This window comes from Lepidochelys olivacea (genome assembly GCF_965140295.1).
Source record: "Lepidochelys olivacea isolate rLepOli2 genome assembly, chromosome: 14".
Classification (NCBI taxonomy): Eukaryota; Metazoa; Chordata; order Testudines; family Cheloniidae; genus Lepidochelys; species Lepidochelys olivacea.
In genome coordinates this window covers 18,046,698-18,066,739 of record NC_140424.1, presented here as the reverse complement: position 1 = coordinate 18,066,739, position 20,042 = coordinate 18,046,698, and the positions used below count along the sequence as shown (strand labels likewise).

At 45.7% G+C, this 20,042-nt stretch overlaps 1 protein-coding gene and 1 long non-coding RNA gene across 3 annotated transcripts in view; both read right to left on the bottom strand.

Moving 5' to 3' along the window:
• The window catches only part of LOC311530308, a 74,391-nt gene that overhangs the window by 14,561 nt on the left and 39,788 nt on the right, over positions 1 to 20,042 (bottom strand). The window contains exon 3 of one of the 2 annotated variants that reach the window (XR_014713957.1): positions 12,248 to 12,731. The exons of the other annotated variant lie outside the window; for it this stretch is intronic. This is a non-coding gene — a long non-coding RNA (uncharacterized lncRNA). Of the gene's footprint in view, positions 1 to 12,247; positions 12,732 to 20,042 lie in introns of those variants that run through there. 2 annotated transcript variants of the gene reach the window in all.
• Positions 2,486 to 4,145, bottom strand: LOC311531176 (uncharacterized protein). Its single transcript, XM_084648327.1, has 2 exons — positions 3,685 to 4,145; positions 2,486 to 3,096 (listed from the first exon to the last, which is right to left on the bottom strand). Exons 1-2 carry the CDS (start codon positions 4,088 to 4,090, stop codon positions 2,576 to 2,578), a joined length of 927 nt encoding a protein of 308 aa, XP_084504453.1. The 5' UTR covers positions 4,091 to 4,145; the 3' UTR covers positions 2,486 to 2,575.

The following is a 20,042-nucleotide window of genomic DNA, read 5'->3' as shown; positions in this document are numbered from 1 at the left end:
GCATCTGAGAGTGCTGTCCAGAGCAGTCACAATGGAGCACTCTGATGGGGCTAAAACATTGTCACGGGTGGTTCTGGGTACGTATCGTCAGGCCCCCGTTCCCTCCCTCCCTCCGTGAAAGCAAGGGCAGACAATCATTTCGCGCCTTTTTTCCTGAGTTACCTGTGCAGACGCCATACCACGGCAAGCATGGAGCCCGCTCAGGTAACCGTCACCCTATGTCTCCTGGGTGCTGGCAGACGCGGTACGGCTTTGCTACACAGAAGCAGCAACCCATTGCCTTCTGGCAGCAGACGGTGCAATACGACTGGTAGTCGTCCTCGTCGTGTCCGAGGTGCTCCTGGCCATGTCGGCTGGGAGCGCCTGGGCAGACATGGGCGCAGGGACTAAATTTGGAGTGACCTGACCAGGTCATTCTCTTTAGTCCTGCAGTCAGTCCTATTGAACCGTCTTATGGTGAGTGGGCAGGCGATACGGACTGCTAGCAGTCGTACTGTACCATCTTCTGCCAGGCAGGCAAGAGATGAGGATGGCTAGCAGTCGTACTGTACCATCTTCTGCCGAGCAGCCATGAGATGTGGATGGCATGCAGTCCTTCTGCACCGTCTGCTGCCAGCCAAAGATGTAAAACATAGATGGAGTGGGTCAAAACAAGAAACAGACCAGATTTGTTTTGTACTCATTTGCCTCCTCCCCTGTCTAGGGGACTCATTCCTCTAGGTCACACTGCAGTCACTCACAGAGAAGGTGCAGCGAGGTAAATCTAGCCATGTATCAATCAGAGGCCAGGCTAACCTCCTTGTTCCAATAAGAACGATAACTTAGGTGCACCATTTCTTATTGGAACCCTCCGTGAAGTCCTGCCTGAAATACTCCTTGATGTAAAGACACCCCCTTTGTTGATTTTAGCTCCCTGAAGCCAACCCTGTAAGCCGTGTCGTCAGTCGCCCCTCCCTCCGTCAGAGCAACGGCAGACAATCGTTCCGCGCCTTTTTTCTGTGCGGACGCCATACCAAGGCAAGCATGGAGGCCGCTCAGCTCACTTTGGCAATTAGGAGCACATTAAACACCACACGCATTATCCAGCAGTATATGCAGCACCAGAACCTGGCAAAGCGATACCGGGCGAGGAGGCGACGTCAGCGTGGTCACGTGAGTGATCAGGACATGGACACAGATTTCTCTGAAAGCATGGGCCCTGCCAATGCATGCATCATGGTGCTAATGGGGCAGGTTCATGCTGTGGAACGCCGATTCTGGGCTCGGGAAACAAGCACAGACTGGTGGGACCGCATAGTGTTGCAGGTCTGGGACGATTCCCAGTGGCTGCGAAACTTTCGCATGCGTAAGGGCACTTTTATGGAACTTTGTGACTTGCTTTCCCCTGCCCTGAGGCGCATGAATACCAAGATGAGAGCAGCCCTCACAGTTGAGAAGCGAGTGGCGATAGCCCTGTGGAAGCTTGCAACGCCAGACAGCTACCGGTCAGTTGGGAATCAATTTGGAGTGGGCAAATCTACTGTGGGGGCTGCTGTGATGCAAATAGCCCACGCAATCAAAGATCTGCTGATATCAAGGGTAGTGACCCTGGGAAATGTGCAGGTCATAGTGGATGGCTTTGCTGCAATGGGATTCCCTAACTGTGGTGGGGCTATAGACGGAACCCATATCCCTATCTTGGCACCGGAGCACCAAGCCGCCGAGTACATAAACCTCGAGGGGTACTTTTCGATAGTGCTGCAAGCTCTGGTGGATCACAAGGGACGTTTCACCAACATCAACGTGGGATGGCCGGGAAAGGTGCATGATGCTCGCATCTTCAGGAACTCTGGTCTGTTTCAAAAGCTGCAGGAAGGGACTTTATTCCCAGACCAGAAAATAACTGTTGGGGATGTTGAAATGCCTATATGTATCCTTGGGGACCCAGCCTACCCCTTAATGCCATGGCTCATGAAGCCGTACACAGGCAGCCTGGACAGTAGTCAGGAGCTGTTCAACTACAGGCTGAGCAAGTGCAGAATGGTGGTAGAATGTGCATTTGGATGTTTAAAGGCGCGCTGGCGCAGTTTACTGACTCGCTTAGACCTCAGCGAAACCAATATTCCCACTGTTATTACTGCTTGCTGTGTGCTCCACAATATCTGTGAGAGTAAGGGGGAGACGTTTATGGCGGGGTGGGAGGTTGAGGCAAATCGCCTGGCTGCTGGTTACGCGCAGCCAGACACCAGGGCGGTTAGAAGAGCACAGGAGGGCGCGGTACGCCTCAGAGAAGCTTTGAAAACCAGTTTCATGACTGGCCAGGCTACGGTGTGAAAGTTCTGTTTGTTTCTCCTTGATGAAACCCCCCGCCCCTTGGTTCACTCTACTTCCCTGTAAGCTAACCACCCGCCCCTCCTCCCTTCAATCACCGCTTGCACAGGCAATAAAGTCATTGTTGCTTCACATTCATGCATTCTTTATTCATTCATCACACAAATAGGGGGATGACTACCAAGGTAGCCCAGGAGGGGTGGTGGAGGAGGGAAGGAAAATGCCACACAGCACTTTAAGCACAGCACTTTAAAAGTTCACAACTTTAAAATTTATTGAATGACAGCCTTCTTTTTTTTGGGCAATTCTCTGTGGTGGAGTGGCTGGTTGGCCGGAGGCCCCCACACCGCGTTCTTGGGCGTCTGGGTGTGGAGGCTATGGAACTTGGGGAGGAGGGCGGTTGGTTACAGAGGGGCAGCAGTGGCAGTCTGTGCTCCAGCTGCCTTTGCTGCAGCTCAACCATACACTGGAGCATTCTGGTTTGGTCCTGCAGCAGCCTCAGCATTGAATTCTGCCTCCTCTCATCACGCTGCCGCCACATTTGAGCTTCAGCCCTCTCTTCAGCCCTCCACTTACTCTCTTCAGCCCGCCACCTCTCCTCCCGGTCATTTTGTGCTTTCCTGCACTCTGACATTATTTGCCTCCACGCATTCGTCTGTGCTCTGTCAGTGTGGGAGGACAGCATGAGCTCGGAGAACATTTCATTGCGAGTGCGTTTTTTTTTCTTTCTAAGCTTCACTAGCCTCTGGGAAGGAGAAGATCCTGTGATCATTGAAACACATGCAGCTGGTGGAGAAAAAAAAAGGGACAGCGGTATTTAAAAAGACACATTTTATAAAACAGTGGCTACAGTCTTTCAGGGTAAACCTTGCTGTTAACATTACATACATAGCACATGTGCTTTCGTTACAAGGTCGCATTTTGCCTCCTCCCACTGCGTGACTACCCCCTCAACCTCCCCCCCCCCCCGTGGCTAACAGCGGGGAACATTTCTGTTTAGCCACAGGCAAACAGTCCAGCAGGAATGGGCTCCTCTGAGTGTCCCCTGAAGAAAAGCACTCTATTTCAACCAGGTGACCATGAATTATATCTCACTCTCCTGAGGATAACACAGAGAGATAAAGAACGGGTGTTGTTTGAATGCCAGCAAACATACACTGCAATGCTTTGTTCTACAATGATTCCCGAGTACGTGTTACTGGCCTGGAGTGGTAAAGTGTCCTACCATGAAGGACGAAATAAGGCTGCCCTCCCCAGAAACCTTTTGCAAAGGCTTTAGGACTATATCTAGGAGAACCGCAAATGCCAGGGCAAAGTAATCCTTTCACAAGCTTGCTTTTAAACCATGTATAGTATTTTAAAAGGTACACTCACCAGAGGACCCTTCTCCGCCTGCTGGGTCCAGGAGGCAGCCTTGGGTGGGTTCGGGGGGTACTGGCTCCAGGTCTAGGGTGAGAAACAGTTCCTGGCTGTCGGGAAAACCGGTTTCTCCGCTTGCTTGCTGTGAGCTATCTACAACCTCCTCCTCATCATCATTTTCTTCGTCCCCAACACCTGCTTCCGTATTGCCTCCATCTCCATTGAAGGAGTCAAACAACACGGCTGGGGTAGTGGTGGCTGAACCCCCTAAAATGGCATGCAGCTCATCATAGAAGCGGCATGTTTGGGGCTCTGACCCAGAGCGGCTGTTCGCCTCTCTGGTTTTCTGGTAGGCTTGCCTCAGCTCCTTCAGTTTCACGCGGCACTGCTTCGGGTCCCTGTTATGGCCTCTGTCCTTCATGCCCTGGGAGATTTTCACAAAGGTTTTGGCATTTCGAAAACTGGAACGGAGTTCTGATAGCACGGATTCCTCTCCCCAAACAGCGATCAGATCCCGTACCTCCCGTTCGGTCCATGCTGGAGCTCTTTTGCGATTCTGGGACTCCATCATGGTCACCTGTGCTGATGAGCTCTGCATGGTCACCTGCAGCTTGCCACGCTGGCCAAACAGGAAATGAGATTCAAAAGTTCGCGGTTCTTTTCCTGTCTACCTGGCCAGTGCATCTGAGTTGAGAGTGCTGTCCAGAGCGGTCATAATGGAGCACTCTGGGATAGCTCCCGGAGGCCAATACCATCGAATTGTGTCCACAGTACCCCAAATTCGAGCCGGCAACGTCGATTTAAGCGCTAATCCACTTGTCAGGGGTGGAGTAAGGAAATCGATTTTAAGAGCCCTTTAAGTCGAAATAAAGGGCTTCATTGTGTGGACGGGTGCAGGTTTACATCGATTTAACGCTGCTAAATTCGACCTAAAGTCCTAGTGTAGACCAGGGCTAAGAAACCCTCAGAGAGTCATAAGGAGTCTGACTACAAATCCTTTCCCCTCCTAATTGGGCTATGGCTTTGGTCTCTTGTGATGTTATAATGTCTCTAGTTGACCATTGAGCCCTCCAGCAAAAACAGTGTAGATAAGATCAGGTATTGCTAATGAAGCAAGCAAACAGAAAAAATGCACAATTTTTGCAAAAGAAAAATTTCAAGATGTTTTATATATAAGTTATGCACCAAAAAGCTATGCTGAAAGAACATTAAGGTTGTAAAGTCATGGACTCAAAAGTTAGGACATGCCAGAATTCAGGTTGTTTGTGCAACCTTAATTCTGCCCTTTTGTGGTGTATGTCCTATGATCATCTTTAATTATATGATCACATGCTATTTTTTCCACAGATCCCCTGCCTCTTTCATTGTTCAGCATAGACTTGCTCTGGGGATGAATCAGTGTAAGAATGCATATGAACAAGGGGGCCAAATTAATCTAAATAATGTTCTTTTAATGTAGTTTTTGGTTTGTAATTTCCTACGTTTTAAATAATGCAAACTGAAAAAAACATAAATTCCATCATGCAGAGGCATATTGGTACACACACTCTATCAGCAGGGTTAGAGCCTTTATATCCACTGCATAGACCTCAGCCACTTAATAGCCCTGATAGCAATAGTAAATTGTCTTCCTTTATATGGACCATCGCTAGAGGGGGATGAGACACACACTTTGCTAGTGGGCTTGACAGATATTTGCTGGGATCAGAGGAGTCATGAGACTCAGGATTCTTCTGCCCATTCTCCCCAAATTGACCCCTTCTGCCCTATTTCCTCCAACCTGTCCCCATCCTTTCTCTTCCCCACCCCGACTTCTTGTGTCTGTCCCATTCTCCTTGACTACCTGGTCCCAGACTCCACCCCTTGGGCTTCTCATCACAGTCCCAGCCTCTTTACCCAGACAGTACTAGTCTCCCTCTCCAGGCCTGCTGTCCCAGTCTTAATCTACCCCCAAATCCCAGTCTCTCCCCAGTTCCCAGCTCTTCTTCCAGTCTGTCTCTCTCCTTCCACCTCCATTGGCTCCCAGTCCTGCTCTCCCTCTCTGTGCTCCTCATCTAAACTCAGTCTTCCTTCTGCCCCCTCCATGGCTCCTTATCCCAGTCTCTTTGCCCATCCAGTCCCCATTCTCCCCACAAACACCAGCTCCTTGTCAAAATGTCTCTCCTCCCAGTGCCCCGTTTCCCACCCGCACACACACACTGGTGCCTTGTCCAGGTCTCCTTGTGCAGCTAGTCCCAATCTCTTCCCCTCCCCCCAACTCATCCAAATTCAGTGTTCCTACTCCCAGTCTCCCACCCAACCAGCCCCAGCCTCTCCTAGTTCCTGGCTCCCAGCCCCTGTTTCCTTGCCCAGCCAGTCCCAGACTGCTCTTCACATCCCTGGCTTTCAGTCTCCCCACACTCCAATCAGAGTATTGTCAGACTCCTTGTCTCAGTTTACTGCTTTCCCTCCCCTTCCCCTAGTCCGACTGTTGTCCCTTTTGCATTCTAGTCAGACTGCTTACTCCTCCATGCCACCTGGGTGCCAGCAGGGTGGTCACTGAGAGCACGGGAGAGACTGGCTCCTTGTTCTCCATTCCAGTGCCTGTCTCCACCCTGGCCCAGAGCAGCTGGAAGCAGCCATTACATGGAAGTCCTTTTGAGTCCCCATAGCCCTGGGCTGGAGCATGGTCAGTCGCTCTGTGGGGATGGCACATTTCAATGGGATTTAGGCACCTAACCTGCATAGGCTGATTTGAAAACCCTACTAGGCACCTATCTGCATCTTTAGGTGCCTAAATACCTTGGTCAATCTGGCCCTTAGAGACTTGTCCATTTGGGGTGAAGCAGACTTTCTTGTTGGTCCATTTCAGTCCTACTAAGGGATATCAACTTTATTTTTTCTTCTCCATGTCCCCTTGAAGAACATTCTATATTATTCTGCATATAGTTGAACTATTCTCTGTATGCTAAAAACCAGGGTGTGCCCTGATGTGACAGCAGCTGAGAAGAGCTCATTTCCCATTTATGCACCAAAATAAATGGCCTGAATTTTGAAAGAGCTCATCTTCTTTGGTGCTGAGATCTTTTGTAAATCCAGCCCATCATTACCATTATTTTATATTACAAGAACAAGAAGTCAAGAAAGAATAAAAGTAAGGTCTACAAGCAAGAACGCTGTGTGGATGTCTGCCCTCTAGCAGGTTGAACCCAAAGACAAAAAGGGCAACTGTCCCATCAGCTGGGAGTTGGAACTTCCCTACAGGTGTGCTGAGATGTTCAAAACTGGGCACCTAAAATTAGCCTTCTAAATCCATATTTAGATACCTAAATAAGTGAATTCATTTGTAAAAGTGCTGAGCACCCAGTAGCTTCTGTCGACTTCAGTGGAAACTGATGAGAGTTCAACATGTTTGAAAATCAGACCATATAGTTAAGTATCCCAAAATGGACCTATGAGCCTAACTTTAGACAACCAATTTTGAAAATCTCAGCTGTAGGACAGAGAGCAAATTATACAGATGCAAACAGCATACACCAGTGTATGAAGTTAAGCACATCTGGGTGGGATTTTCACAAGTACCTAAGTGTTTTAGGCACACAAGTTCCATTGAAAGTCGTTAAGCTGTGTGCTTCTAAGTCACTTGGAACATGAGGAAAATCTCACCCATGGGTCTTTCAGGAGAAATGTAGTAGCAGAATGTTAAGGTTTCTTTGCACAGCAGTTCAGTTGATATCAATTTAATTGGGCTGGTCAAACCACTAGCACTAGGGATTTTTTTTCCCCTCTGACCATTCCTTTCCTTTCACAAAAAGGGCCCCTTTTCTGAAAAATTATTACCAAACTAATAATTGAAAACTGGAAATTAGACCCTAGTCTTCAAAGAAAGGGTTCTGAAGTGTGCATTAGCCTTCTAACAAGATGAGCCATCTTACTAGTCAGCACTCGTTTCCTACTTGAAATTATGTTTGACTACAGGGCATGAAATGTTATTCATCCTTCGCCATCTCCCTCCCATCCATTTCTATTCAAATTCAGCACTGAGTGGTAGCAGCAGCAGGTACATGAAAAAGATTTTCAGGTGTGCATGTGTCTTTTTATTTTTCCTCCCAGTTCCCCTTTTATATGTGAGAAAGTAGCATGAAAAGTAAAGCAAATTAGAATCAGAAAGAAAGTGTTGGATTTAAAGCAATCTGTTTAACATGACAGAGTTTGTTATTCACTAACATGTGGTCATGGTATGTAAGACATTGCAGGCTGAATGGGAAGCATGCTGCATGTAGAAGGCATTCTCTCTCAGCAACGAAGAGAGGTGGTCAAGGCCGGCTTGGAAAGGGTGGTGTTGAGGCAGCTGATGGGCACTAGGTTAATTTTCATTTCTCTCCTTGGCAGTTGCAATTTCACAGATCTTGTCATCTGTGGATGGTTGCAGGAAAGGGAGATCAGAAATGATAAACATCCACATTACCATCTGAGATTAAAATGTCACCAAATGATCTTTTAATACAAAGCTGCTGGTTGATCTGTGGTTTGGTTTGTATAATGGAGACTTTTACTTTAAAGGGAAAAAAAATGAAATTTGGAGCCTTCCACGGTGACAAGTGCATGATCTACATTAGACGTGGATGGGTTTGATTTGCCTGAATGAATCATGGTCATCATCTATTTATCCCTTCACCTTAAAATGGACTAAAATACTGCTATATTTACTAATAAAAAATTACAATAGGGAAAGTTTAATACATATAGAGCCAAGTCCTGGAGTCTATTCTTGGCTGTTGTCTTACTGAAATCAGTCAGTTTTCCCTTTATTATAGGCTTAGTAAAAACTGTGGGTGAGTTATTTTCCCTACATAGGAATATCTTTGAATTGGTAGAAACTCTGCAGAGTTCACCTTGAGGAGTTTCTATGCATACTTTAGTCAGGGGAAGAGTGTAGAGTCCTAGAACCCAGGCTCCAGCCCGAGCTCAGAAGTCTACACAGCAATGAAACAGCAGCGCAAGCCCAAGTCAACTGGCACAGGCCAGCCACGGGCATAGGTGCTGGAACTAGGAATGCTGAGGGTGGTGGTGCACCCTCTGGCTTGAAGTGGTTTCCATCGTATACAGGGTTTACAGTTTGGTTCAATGGCTCTCAGCACCCCACTGTAAAAATTGTTCCAGCGCCCCAGCCATGGGTTTTTCTTTGTGTGTACACATAAGAAAGCAAAGGTCTGACCCACAGATACCAAAGATGCCATGAACACAGCAAGAGTGCAGGCGCCCTGAAGAAAGGGGAATACTGCCCCACAGGGTGGCTGATTCTCTGTTCTGTGCAGAAAAGACTGCATGGGCATAGGCAAGCCATGAACAAAGACTTCAGGGATCAGTCCCCTCTTTTGCTTCATAGTCTATCTGGCAGCCAGTTAAGGGTACACAATAAAATTATCGAACAATGTGGTTTTATTTCTGAAACTGATCTGAATCTTGACTCCTACAATTGTTGCATTGTGAATAAATAACAATTATTATTGATTAGTGCCTGAGGGTGCTTTGGTTTTGTTTCTTTTTTTTAATTAGCTGCTATGCAAAAAAATTTATTTGCAATAATTCTGTGTGTTTTTGTGGGTGGGGGTGGAAGAGTTCTTACCCAATGAGGGCCAAATCTTTGGCTATCCTGATGTAAGTCAGCACAGTTCCATTGACTCAGAGCTAGGCTTATTTACCCCAGCTGAGTATCTGGCCCAGAAATTCAATAAATTAAATAAATCCAAGCCTAAAGTCTTTCTTTTTGGACAGGGCCTGGGCTAAAGGCTTATGTAATGCATTGTGGATAAGGGAAAGAAAGGATAGGAAAGAGTAGAATATAGGTTTGTGCACACATTACCAGGACAAATCCGGAAGAAAAGGAATAAAAAAGGACTTTGTTTCTGTGGCTGTTTGAAAATGGTATAGTATCTGTGAACATCAGTTGAATTCAGCCATATAAAAACAAGTTACCTCAACCATGTGGTCTCAGGTTTCAGAGTAACAGCCGTGTTAGTCTGTATTCGCAAAAAGAAAAGGAGTACTTGTGGCACCTTAGAGACTAACCAATTTATTTGAGCATGAGCTTTCATGAGCTACAGCTCACTTCATCGGATGCATACCGTGGAAACTCTCAGCTAACGTCCTCTCAGCCACTGTACCCTGTACATCCCCCTCATTTACAGTAGACCACAGCCAGCAGAACTGGGGCTCCCTGTAGCGATTCAGTTGGTTTCTCCTGGCTACAAGGCCCAGGATTCTCTGAGTGATAATGCCCCTCCATACTCCAAACTCCTGTGCCAGGCATTCTTTGGTTGGTTGTGTCTGTGGGTAGTGGGGCTGGGAGGAAAGGGGATCAGATCAGTTTCATGTAGGGCTCAGGGTTTTCAGTGAAGCTGGAGGACCAGGGAACCTGTGATGCTTCCCAGACATGGGCATGATGAAAGAGGGTTATTTGAGTCCCAAGGGGGCTAAATTATTATCACCACAGAGCTCTCAGTCAGCAGAAAGCAGCTCAAGAACACAGTGTCTCAGCTTTTACTCACCTCACCATATAACCCCAGATAGAGCCATTTCAGCTTCTTTGCCATTTGCAACTCTGATAAAATGGTCTTATCAACAGGCTGCCTAAACAACCTGCACTTCCTTAATAGCCTGCCAACAGACTTCTTTCCCAGGCTTGGCATTTCGTTTATTAAGCCATAGCCCTTTGTTGAATTCACCTATTATTTCAGGGAAATTCAGCCTGCAGTCCAGTGAAACAAAGTACAAAGAGGAAGGTAGCCCAAGGCCACTGGCATGGATCTCACCCCACCCTACTCTCAAAGGCATTGGGATTCCTCTACTTCAGTAGCTAAACCTGATTTTAAAAAGAATTCTTCGATTGCTGCTAAACCTTTGAGTCCGTTTCAGACAATTAAACCAGAGTCCATCAAAAAGCCACCTTCCAGATAACAGCACCATTTCAGCATTCACTGTCTGAGACAGCTGGCTTTTCCATGAGTGGCAGCCTATCCTTTCACCCTTCCTGGAAGGGACAAACCTAACATCTCAGGTTGAGCGTCCGTCATCTTTGTTCATGCATAGCCAGATTCTGCCACCTTCCTCTCATTGGGTAGCACCTTATTCTGCAAGTAGCCTGGTGAAATTACTGGCCCTGAGATCCAAAATGTTGGAGAGCATTTGGGCTTTTTCTTGTAAGTTGGACCCATGTCCTTCATAACTAGTTATAAGAAAAAAAAGAGGGAAAAGTGCGGAGAGGGATTGGTTCTGTTGTTTCTGGAGATAATTAATGCTACTTAAAGACAGGGCAGGATACCAGCCTGCTTCAAATTAGTAGATGCTTGCTTAAGGAACTACCTTGTAATAATCTCACTAAATGTCCCATGCCTGTGTAGTCCAGTAAACAGAGCAGTGGAGTGACATTCGAGACATGGGTTCTCATCCTGGCTTTACCGCTGACCTGCTGTGTCAACAGAGTGATCTTGAACAGGCCACTTCCCTTCTCTGGACCTCTGTTTTCTTTCTCACCTTGTCTATTTAGTTTTTCAGCTCTTTGGAACCAGAGACTGTCTCTTACTGAGTGTGTGTACAGTGCCTTGCACAGTGAGGATCTGATCCTGTTTAGGGTCTCCAGGTGCTATTGAAATACAACTATAATACTTAAATTGAACTTGCCATTTTGGAGCAAACGTATTGAGAGGAGTCTCTTGATCCCTGCCAACCAGGTTTCAGGCCTGGGACTATTAGAGACACTGCAGTGTCTCATTGATTGATGTTCTCCTAGCAATGGAAAATGGGCAGGCATTTAGGATGATTCTTTGAGATGTCTCATTGCCCTTTGGTACAGTTAGCCATGCTAATAATATATTACTAATAACAATAGTTTGCACTTCCTGTACTGCTCCCCTAATTACCAGGAGCAGCTAAATACATCAAACTTTGCTTACCGTACTCATACAAGTACATTCAGGATTATGATCTGATATAGTTTCCTCCCTATTTTAGTCTCAAAAGTCAATGGGAGGTGTGCTCCTAAACCCCTTAGGTACTTTAGAAAATCTCATCCTGTAAATCTTATCCCCTCCTTTTTTTTTAAACACAATCAACACCTGTTTGGTGAAGGGATGGAGAGATGTGAGTAAATGTCTGAGGTAGAGCATGGGATTAACTAGACTCTCTTGTTTGCAACCCTGTGTCAGCGTGCTGAGGTCAGTGAGAACACAGCACAATGGCAGTTATTAACGTTCTTTAGTATTTTGTTGCAGAATTTAGCCATGACCATGGGTTAGGTAAAATGGTGCTGCTCTCACCAGTCGTACATACTCATCAACTCTACTCTCATGCTGCTTGCTCTCACCCTGGTTCACTCAGTGGAGAAAAGAAGAGGCTAGGTGGGACAGTGGCGCCCAGGCCAGTCTTTACAAACTGGCGTGCCTAAAGTTAGATACCTGCATTCATGTGTAGGTGACCACATAAAAGTGTTCTGAGCAGCCACAGCTCTCATTAGCTTCCCCTGGTTTCATCTGCAGCTTTGAATCTGATTACGTCACAAGGTAAATGAGTTTGTGCAAAAGCAGCACATGCAGGGGAGTTGTGCAAAGCCCTGGTAATTTGTATCCGAGAGCCCTACTTTGCTATACAGTAACCAGCAGAGGACTGCTCCCCCATTGCCATCCATGCTTTCATAGCACTGCAGAAAAAGTTGTTTACCACAGATACCACTCAGAGCTTTGTTTGTTTATTTGGCAGGAAGCACAGTGCACGGGTGACTTGCTTTGGCCTGTAGCCAAGCAAAGATGGGGGTGGAAAAAGGAAAAGAAACCACTGATGCCTGCAGCTGTTGTAGTAGTAGTGTGCCTTGTATGAAGGCAGCTTCCTCCTCCTCATTCTCCTTGGTGCTTTCAGTTTGGTGATTGTTTTAATTCCATTGCCTTGAGCATGTTCTCGTTGGCTGACAGAGGTTGGTAAATACTATGAAACAAAAGCCTTTAGGTTAGTGCTTCAAACTGTTCCGATTTTAACACTGGATGCACATGCAGATCTTGGGTGGTGCAAAGTTGTAAGCTGGTGTCCTCCTGTTGCGGGAGATAGCACAGATAAACAATGAATTATAACTGTGATTGTTAATTTTTTGTATTATTGTAGCGCCTAGAAACTCTCGTCATGGACCAGGACCCCATTGTGCTAGGCACTGTACAAACACAGAACCAAAAGATAGTCCATGCCACAAAGAGATGACAATCTAAGTATAAGACCAGAGACAATAGATGGATACAGACAGAAATTTAAGAAGTGGCTGCCGGGGGCTGGCATCAGTGGCCAATTGGCGGCAGAAATCATCCTCTCAGTAGTGAATGAGAGATGATAGGTAGGGCGATATTTAAAGAGGCCTGGTCGGGTATTTCCTTTCATAGTTGTGCCTTGTCCATCCATGAGAACTTGCCTTCCCTTCCCTTTATAAACGTACACACACATGTGGGTGGGGAAGGAGATTACATATACTGTATACATTGCATATGTGTGTATAAAATTTCAAGTTGCTGTTTCAAACCATGGAGGCACTCAAGCTACTTTTAGGAAAAATGACTGGAAATGCTTAATGTTGGGAAACTACCAGTTTTTCAGTGACTACCTTCTTGAACATGGCTGCACTGTTTTTGCTCAAACTTTCAAAACAAACATTCCACCTGAGGTGGAGAGCAAGCATTGGAAACTTCAGAAATTGTCAGTTATATGTAAGTAATCTAAAGTAGTGAAAAAGGTTAGTCAGTCTTCAATTTAGGTGTCTCCAATGATCTACCTAGGACATAGAATATACACACAGTGTATAAAGCTTGTGTATTTACCCCCCATTCCTCCACCCTAGAGTCATTTGTGGGACAAGAAGCGATCCATTCTTTTTTAATGGTAGCTGTTTGAAGCCCCAGGGAGGTTTGGAATGTTAGAAGCAGTCCTGGCAGAGATGAATTATCAGGCAGAGTACAGGTGAAGTGACCAAAGGTGGACGACAAATACAATTTAGCACATGAATATCATAGTGTTAGTCAATGGGATGCCTCACATGAGTAAAGACTGCTTGCATGAGCAGGGGCCTGGAAGAGTGGGCCATATATCCTTTATAAGAGATGGTCCAGCTGCTGCAATTTATTCCCTATAGGTCAAGGATGTGGTTCGTCTGAGAAATGATTAGTAACGAAAGCTTCATCCTGCAAGTTGGGGAGAAAATCCGTTGCCTTAAATACTTCCACCATGACCTTCCACAAGGGCCTGTTTTGGCTTCCCTTTTATTCAACATAAACTCATATGACCTTCCTGAGACACAAGCTGAGAAGCGTGTGTACGCTGATCACATCTATTTTCCTGACACTGGAAATGACTTCCATAGGATTGAAGGGAATCCCAGCCAAGACATGGATACTTTGATCACTTACTTCCAGCAATGGAAACGAATTCTTAGTGAAACCAAGACTGTGGCAACTACTTTCTAACTAAACAATCATCTTGCCAATCAACCCATCTCAAGCCAGGTACAAGGATGGCTACTGCCATTCCAACCAGTTGTCACATGCTGGGGAGCAAAACTTGACCATAGTCTGACACATCAGCTTCACCTGGAACACCTGTGAAAAGGAAGATCTCTTCCTGTACTATCTTGATACAAAAACTATCAAGAACCTCCTCAGGAGCAGATCCTTCAGGCCTTCATCTATCTGCATTGGCCCTGGTGTTTTCGGACTGCTCTGCAGCTTGGGGACACTGTTGCCACACAGTTTGTCAAGACAGAGCTGAATTTGGCCACTTGTATTATTAGTGGCTGCTTGAAGTACACACCAAACTTCAGTTTGTATGTGCTAGCACACGTAACTCTGACAGACCTTTGACAAGATGTCATTACTGCTAGATTTGCCTGGACAGCTTTGACAGGTGAAACTTGATGCCCCATTTTCAGATAGGAAATAACACACAGCACTGACTTAAAGATCTGCTTATATTCAGGGGGGGAGAATCCCTCCCTGTGGACCAGGGCATGACACCAAAGCTGGTCTTTTGATACCACTTTTCATTAGCAGCTAACTCACTTCTGGCCAAAGTGCTGCTCTTTACCATCCACTGGTGATCAGCACTGCCAGGGAGCTGAAAACTATGTTCTTATGGCGTGGAAAAGTTTAACACACTAAGTAAATTCAGGAGTCCATCACCTGCACCTGTCTTCTTGTCCACTTGATCGTAGATCCCGGACCAGGCTCAACCAGATTTGCTGCAACAATAGGCCTCATTTCCTCCCTATGCTGTGACTGTGCGGCAGCATTGCAGACAGTAACTCATGGGGTAGAAGAGTGCCCAACTTGACATCTGGTGGGTGGTTTGCAGTGCCTAGTCTTCCCTTGATAACAGAGTCTATCCTCTGGTTACAGAACCTGGTCATTGATCTCTGATGTTTTTCTAAAAGATCTGCTCTAGGAATTATTTTGGGGAAGTTCCGTGGCCTGTCAGACATGAGGTCAGTCTCCATGATCACAATGATCCGTTCTGGCCTTGGAATCTATGTCTGCATACAAGAAAAAGATATTCTTTACACAGTCCATGTGGTGATATTTTGGCAGCTATATTACAGTACATATCGTGAACCACAGTGGGATCGTTAAATATATCTCAGTATTCCACAACTATACATACTGGGAGAGATATCATCTAAAGCGGTGACGTGAACAATGACAAATCCCCATGCTGTCAGAGCAGCTATGATTCCCCCCCTCTCAGTTGCTGGTTTCACACTCGCTTTGTTCTCCCTGCTACTGTTGGATGGTTGGTTGGTTTTTATTTTTAACCAGAAGCCTTTAAAAGAGAGAGAGAGGAAATGCATGGAAAATGACAGCCATGGACTCAAGCAGCTTTCCAAAAATAAAACGCACATTTAAACACCAACCAAGTAAACAGCCTTCTCTCTGCCACTGGTGAGTCATGGCTTAGCTTCAGGAAAGCATTTAACTACATGTTAAAGTCCAATTAACTTAAGCGCCTGGTTAATGTTAGGCAGTTGCATAAATATTTAGCTCAGTCCGGGCTTACTGAATATCACTGTTCTCATCCTGACAAGAGTCCTCATCTTCTCATTGTCTGTCTTGGTTCTTATACTGCATCAATCACTGTGAGATCTGAATGCCTTGTTTTTCACATTGGCCTGTCCTCTCATGTATTCTGTCTGCATAACACACACTCTCCATTTAGATTTCCAGAGCAAGTTCTTTCCCTCTTGCCCCACTCCCGTTACCCTCCCTACCCTTTCTCCTACTGACAAATAGTGGTAATCAGTTCCTGCTGCTCCTGTATCTCCTCCCCAGTATGCCCCGGAATTTCCATGAGATTATATTATATTGTTCGATTATTGGAATGGTTACAGGAGCAGAGGAGCAATGTCTTAGTGTACCCAGAACTGATGTTTGGGGGTATTGGTGCCCATCAGAAGGAGAGAGGGGATGTAACAATATTTATGTCAAGTTTCTCTATAGATTTGTCATTCTAAATTGGGGGCGTTTGAGTGGAGAGGAAATCCTTTTAGTTCTGGCAGGGACATAATGATTTCCCCCTTTTTTTAAACCCTTGCCTATGGATGCTGTGTTCCAGTCACAGTCTTGCCAATCAAGAAGGAACCTGTCAAGACGTTTCTTTAATTGGACAAAAGGGTTACTGTTTAGCAACATGAGGCATTGCCTAAAAATTAGGGGCAAGCACACAAACTCCACAGTAATGCCAGACTCTGCCTGGCCCAAGGAGAGAGACTTCAGCCCAGGAAACTGCATCGTGTCCTCCCCAACTCCAGGCTACATTCATGGTCACTCTATCTATTAGGGAAACACAGTACCTACCCTTTTTGCAAAATATCTACCTCCAAAAAACTTCCTTAGACCAGACAATTTCAATGGCATTAAAGGGGGAGATCCTGGGGGGGTTTTTTTGTTTGTTTGTTTGTTTGTTTGTTTTCAGATATCCTGCTCCTCTCTTTAGCTGTTGAAGGACACAGCTTTACAAAAGTAAAGGGCACAACTTCTAGGCCACCAGTTCTTTTAGGTTTTGTGCAACTCCAGAGCGTGGGGTTGCACAAAATGCCTACAATTGCCCTACACTTGGATGGGGACCCTGCAGATGGCCAGTGCACCCCATAAAGGTGGTGTTGCTGGGTGGGAGGAGCTGTTTCAGCAAGTGCTTGCTTCTGCCTCTGCTAGCAGGGTCCTAGAGAACCCCAGATGGGAATGAAAACTGCTTCCCTAGTGGAAACTTCAAGGGAGGGATGCCCATGGTAGTCTGCACTACCCTCCCTTAGCTAAATCCCTCTGGGATGCATCAGCTCAGGCTGGTTCAGAAAGTTCAGTTGATAGCTCCCTGCAACAGCATGAATAGATCTGGCCCTGGATGTTGGCTGTAGCAGATGCCATCTCTCTGTGCGTGTCTCACTCTCTGCATTAGAAAATTATAGACTGCAGTAACTTTGGGGCGGTGTTTGCATACCTCTTTTTTAATAGACAAAATTATTCATCTGAGCCAAATTTGTGTTTAAAACAGGTTTGCCAAAACCCAAAAGTATCTGGTGATGAATTTAGTGATTGCAGCTGTTGCTAATGACAGGGAGGTGGTCACGTCTGCTGTACTTACCACTTCCTGTAAATGAACTGGGTCATTAATCAGAGAAACACTTGCTAGTACAGATAAAGTTAAGGTGGTGTCAGCTGTTTTGTTATAAGCCCTTCCTGTGTTCTCTGCCACACTTTTTTTTGTTGGCTTTTAAGAGGCTTATCACTCTGATCTTTAAATTTGGAGGCTGGACTAAAACATCCACCATTAAGAGCACAGTCTGTATGTTGCACCTATGAAAACCTGCTTGTTCCTGCACAGAGGGGCATTTGCAGTCATAAATTGCCAGTGGTACCCATTAGTACACAGCTACCCAATTTGCACATGCCAGCATGGTGATTTGCATATGCAACTGCAGAGTTTGTCAGGCACAGTGGAGTGCATGCCTATCCATTGCACACTCATTGGAAAATTTGCTCTACAAAATCTCTTCACTGAAGCAAATGTTTTACGCACTTAGAAAAAAGAAAGGAGTCCTGATGTTAGCATTTAGGTTGTGCAAGTACCAGACAGGTGAGAGACGGAGGTTTCATGGTTTTACAGATATTTGTTGTTTGTGGGGCGGGGAGAGGAGGGAAGTTTTGAGCTCTTATAGGACTTGAAGGACTTGGGGTTTGTGTACATGGGGAAATTGACTAACATAGCTATAGCAGAATCATTATGAACCTGATCTTTTGGCACTTATATGTATTTGCCCATTAAAATATCTGTTTATATTAATTCTTGAAACTTGGCTACTGTGTCTGCATGGTTTCTATTCAGGGCACTGCATTCCACACTAAAATTCGCTAGGATACTAAATACCACAGCATCTTTTTTGTAAGACAAAACTGAGGTCCTGACCATTTTTAGTGACTAAATATCCCAAATCAATTTTATTAAAAGCTGATGTTAATTGCAGAGTTATGCCCAAATACGAACCTAAGTAAATAATTCCTTTCTGCTGAAGTTTCAGCAGTATACGGTATGCTTCCTTGCTTCCTGCCCGAAACTGTAATTGCTGTGTGCCATTGACTAGACAGAGGTGGCTGCATTTCAGTGATGGGTAAAGCGGCACTGCCATTCCCAAGTGTTCAAATATCATGAGTCAGGCCCTAAAAAATCATGATATTGACTTTAAAAATCATGGGATTTTAAATAACCTGGGGGTCTTTTTATTTGCCTTCTGGTTTTTGAGCCTTAAGGGTACACTCAGGTTATGTTCTTCAGCTTTTCTCCACAGCCATGAGAGCTAATAACTTGATTTTTTTAACAATACTTGCTGATGGTGAGTAGTACCTTACTGTCTGAGTAATCCCATGGACTGCAGTGGGTCTACTTGCACAGTAAGGTACTACACAACGTGAGTCAAGGTGCCAGAATCTAGCCCAAAGTTTATAAGACACTTTGGGATTCTTAATGCTACATAAATAAAAGCTGTTGTTATGATTATTCTAATTCTTATTTATTATTTGTAACATAGCAGCACCAAGAAGTCAAGACTCCGTTATACTAGGTGCAGTACAAACTTAGACAAAGAGATCGTCTCTGCCCAAAAGAGTTCACAATCTAAGTTTAAGGTCAGAGACAACAGGTGACTATGATAGATAGACAGGCGGGGGGGACCACAAGGTGACAGTGAGACAATTACATTTAGCATAATAAGTAGTGGTCTTGTGTTAGATTATTTTTGTAATAAATCCTATATAACATTGAAGGAGGATCGCTGAGCAAGTGTCAGACAGGAGGAAGAGGGGACAGGCACCTGCAGTAACTACGACCTGAGCACTGAATGAATTAATCCAGAAATTTTCAGTACAGACAGAAATGAATAAACTCTCCAAAGGCATCAAAAGCAGTAACAAGTCTAACTAGTTGTTAAAAGATGTCAGGCAGGTATTGTGCAAAGAGGCAGGTTTGGTGCTAACTTAAAGGAAGGGACAGATGCCTGAGATGGGCTACTGGCTCCCTCCACGCCTAAAATCTCTTCTGTTTCCTGTGTTACCACTGCCAGGACTCTTTGATGTGTTGCACGCTTTATTCCCCTCTGTCCACACGCACTGCGTGTGGCATTCTCTCTCTTCAAATGGAAGGCAATATCTTTTGTGACACGGTGCGGCTAATGAGCTGTCCTGGGAACTGAAAAGCTGACGCAGGATTGATGAACTCTGCTGCTTGTTTCCAAGTCTGTCTTAATCATGACATGGAGAGATCACTGTGTGTTTAGTAAAGACCGTTCCGTCGTGCTATTCAGCTGCTTCTGCACAGAAAAACAAAACCACACCAAGATGCATTGCAGAGGGTTCGGGGGGGGGGGGGCGGGGAGGGCTATTGGTGTTGGGGATGGGAAGGGCGCGGGATAGTTAAATGTTTGGCTCTTCCTGGACACCACAGATGGAGAAACCCACTTTTCTCCCCCATTAAGTGCAAGTCCTCCCCACACCTAGAGACATCCAGCCACCCACACAAAGAACAACTCCCCCCGAATCCAACCTGTGACACAAACTTTCCCCCTCAAGAGAGCACCTGCCTCGGCCAGTCTGAGGCAATGCAGTGTGTTTCATTCCCATTTTGAGTCACTGAGGCCCTCTCTTCACAAGGAGCCTCTCTCCCCTAATTTATTACACTGAGGCATGATCTATACACCGGGTAAGTCCGCACTTTGAGCTGAAGGTGTAAATTCTAGCCAAGGAGGCATACCCGCCGCACAAGCCCTGAGCTAACAATGAAAATGTAGCCGTGGCAGTGGGAGGGGCTAGCCACCCCGAGTACATGCC

Coding starts and splice junctions, on each gene's coding strand:
- LOC311531176 (XM_084648327.1), bottom strand. CDS start 4,090: ATGAAGGACAGAGGCCATAACAGGGACCCGAAGCAGTGCCGCGTGAAA. Junction 3,097..3,684: donor AGGCGGAGAAGGGTCCTCTG/GTGAGTGTACCT, acceptor TTTCTCCACCAG/CTGCATGTGTTTCAATGATC.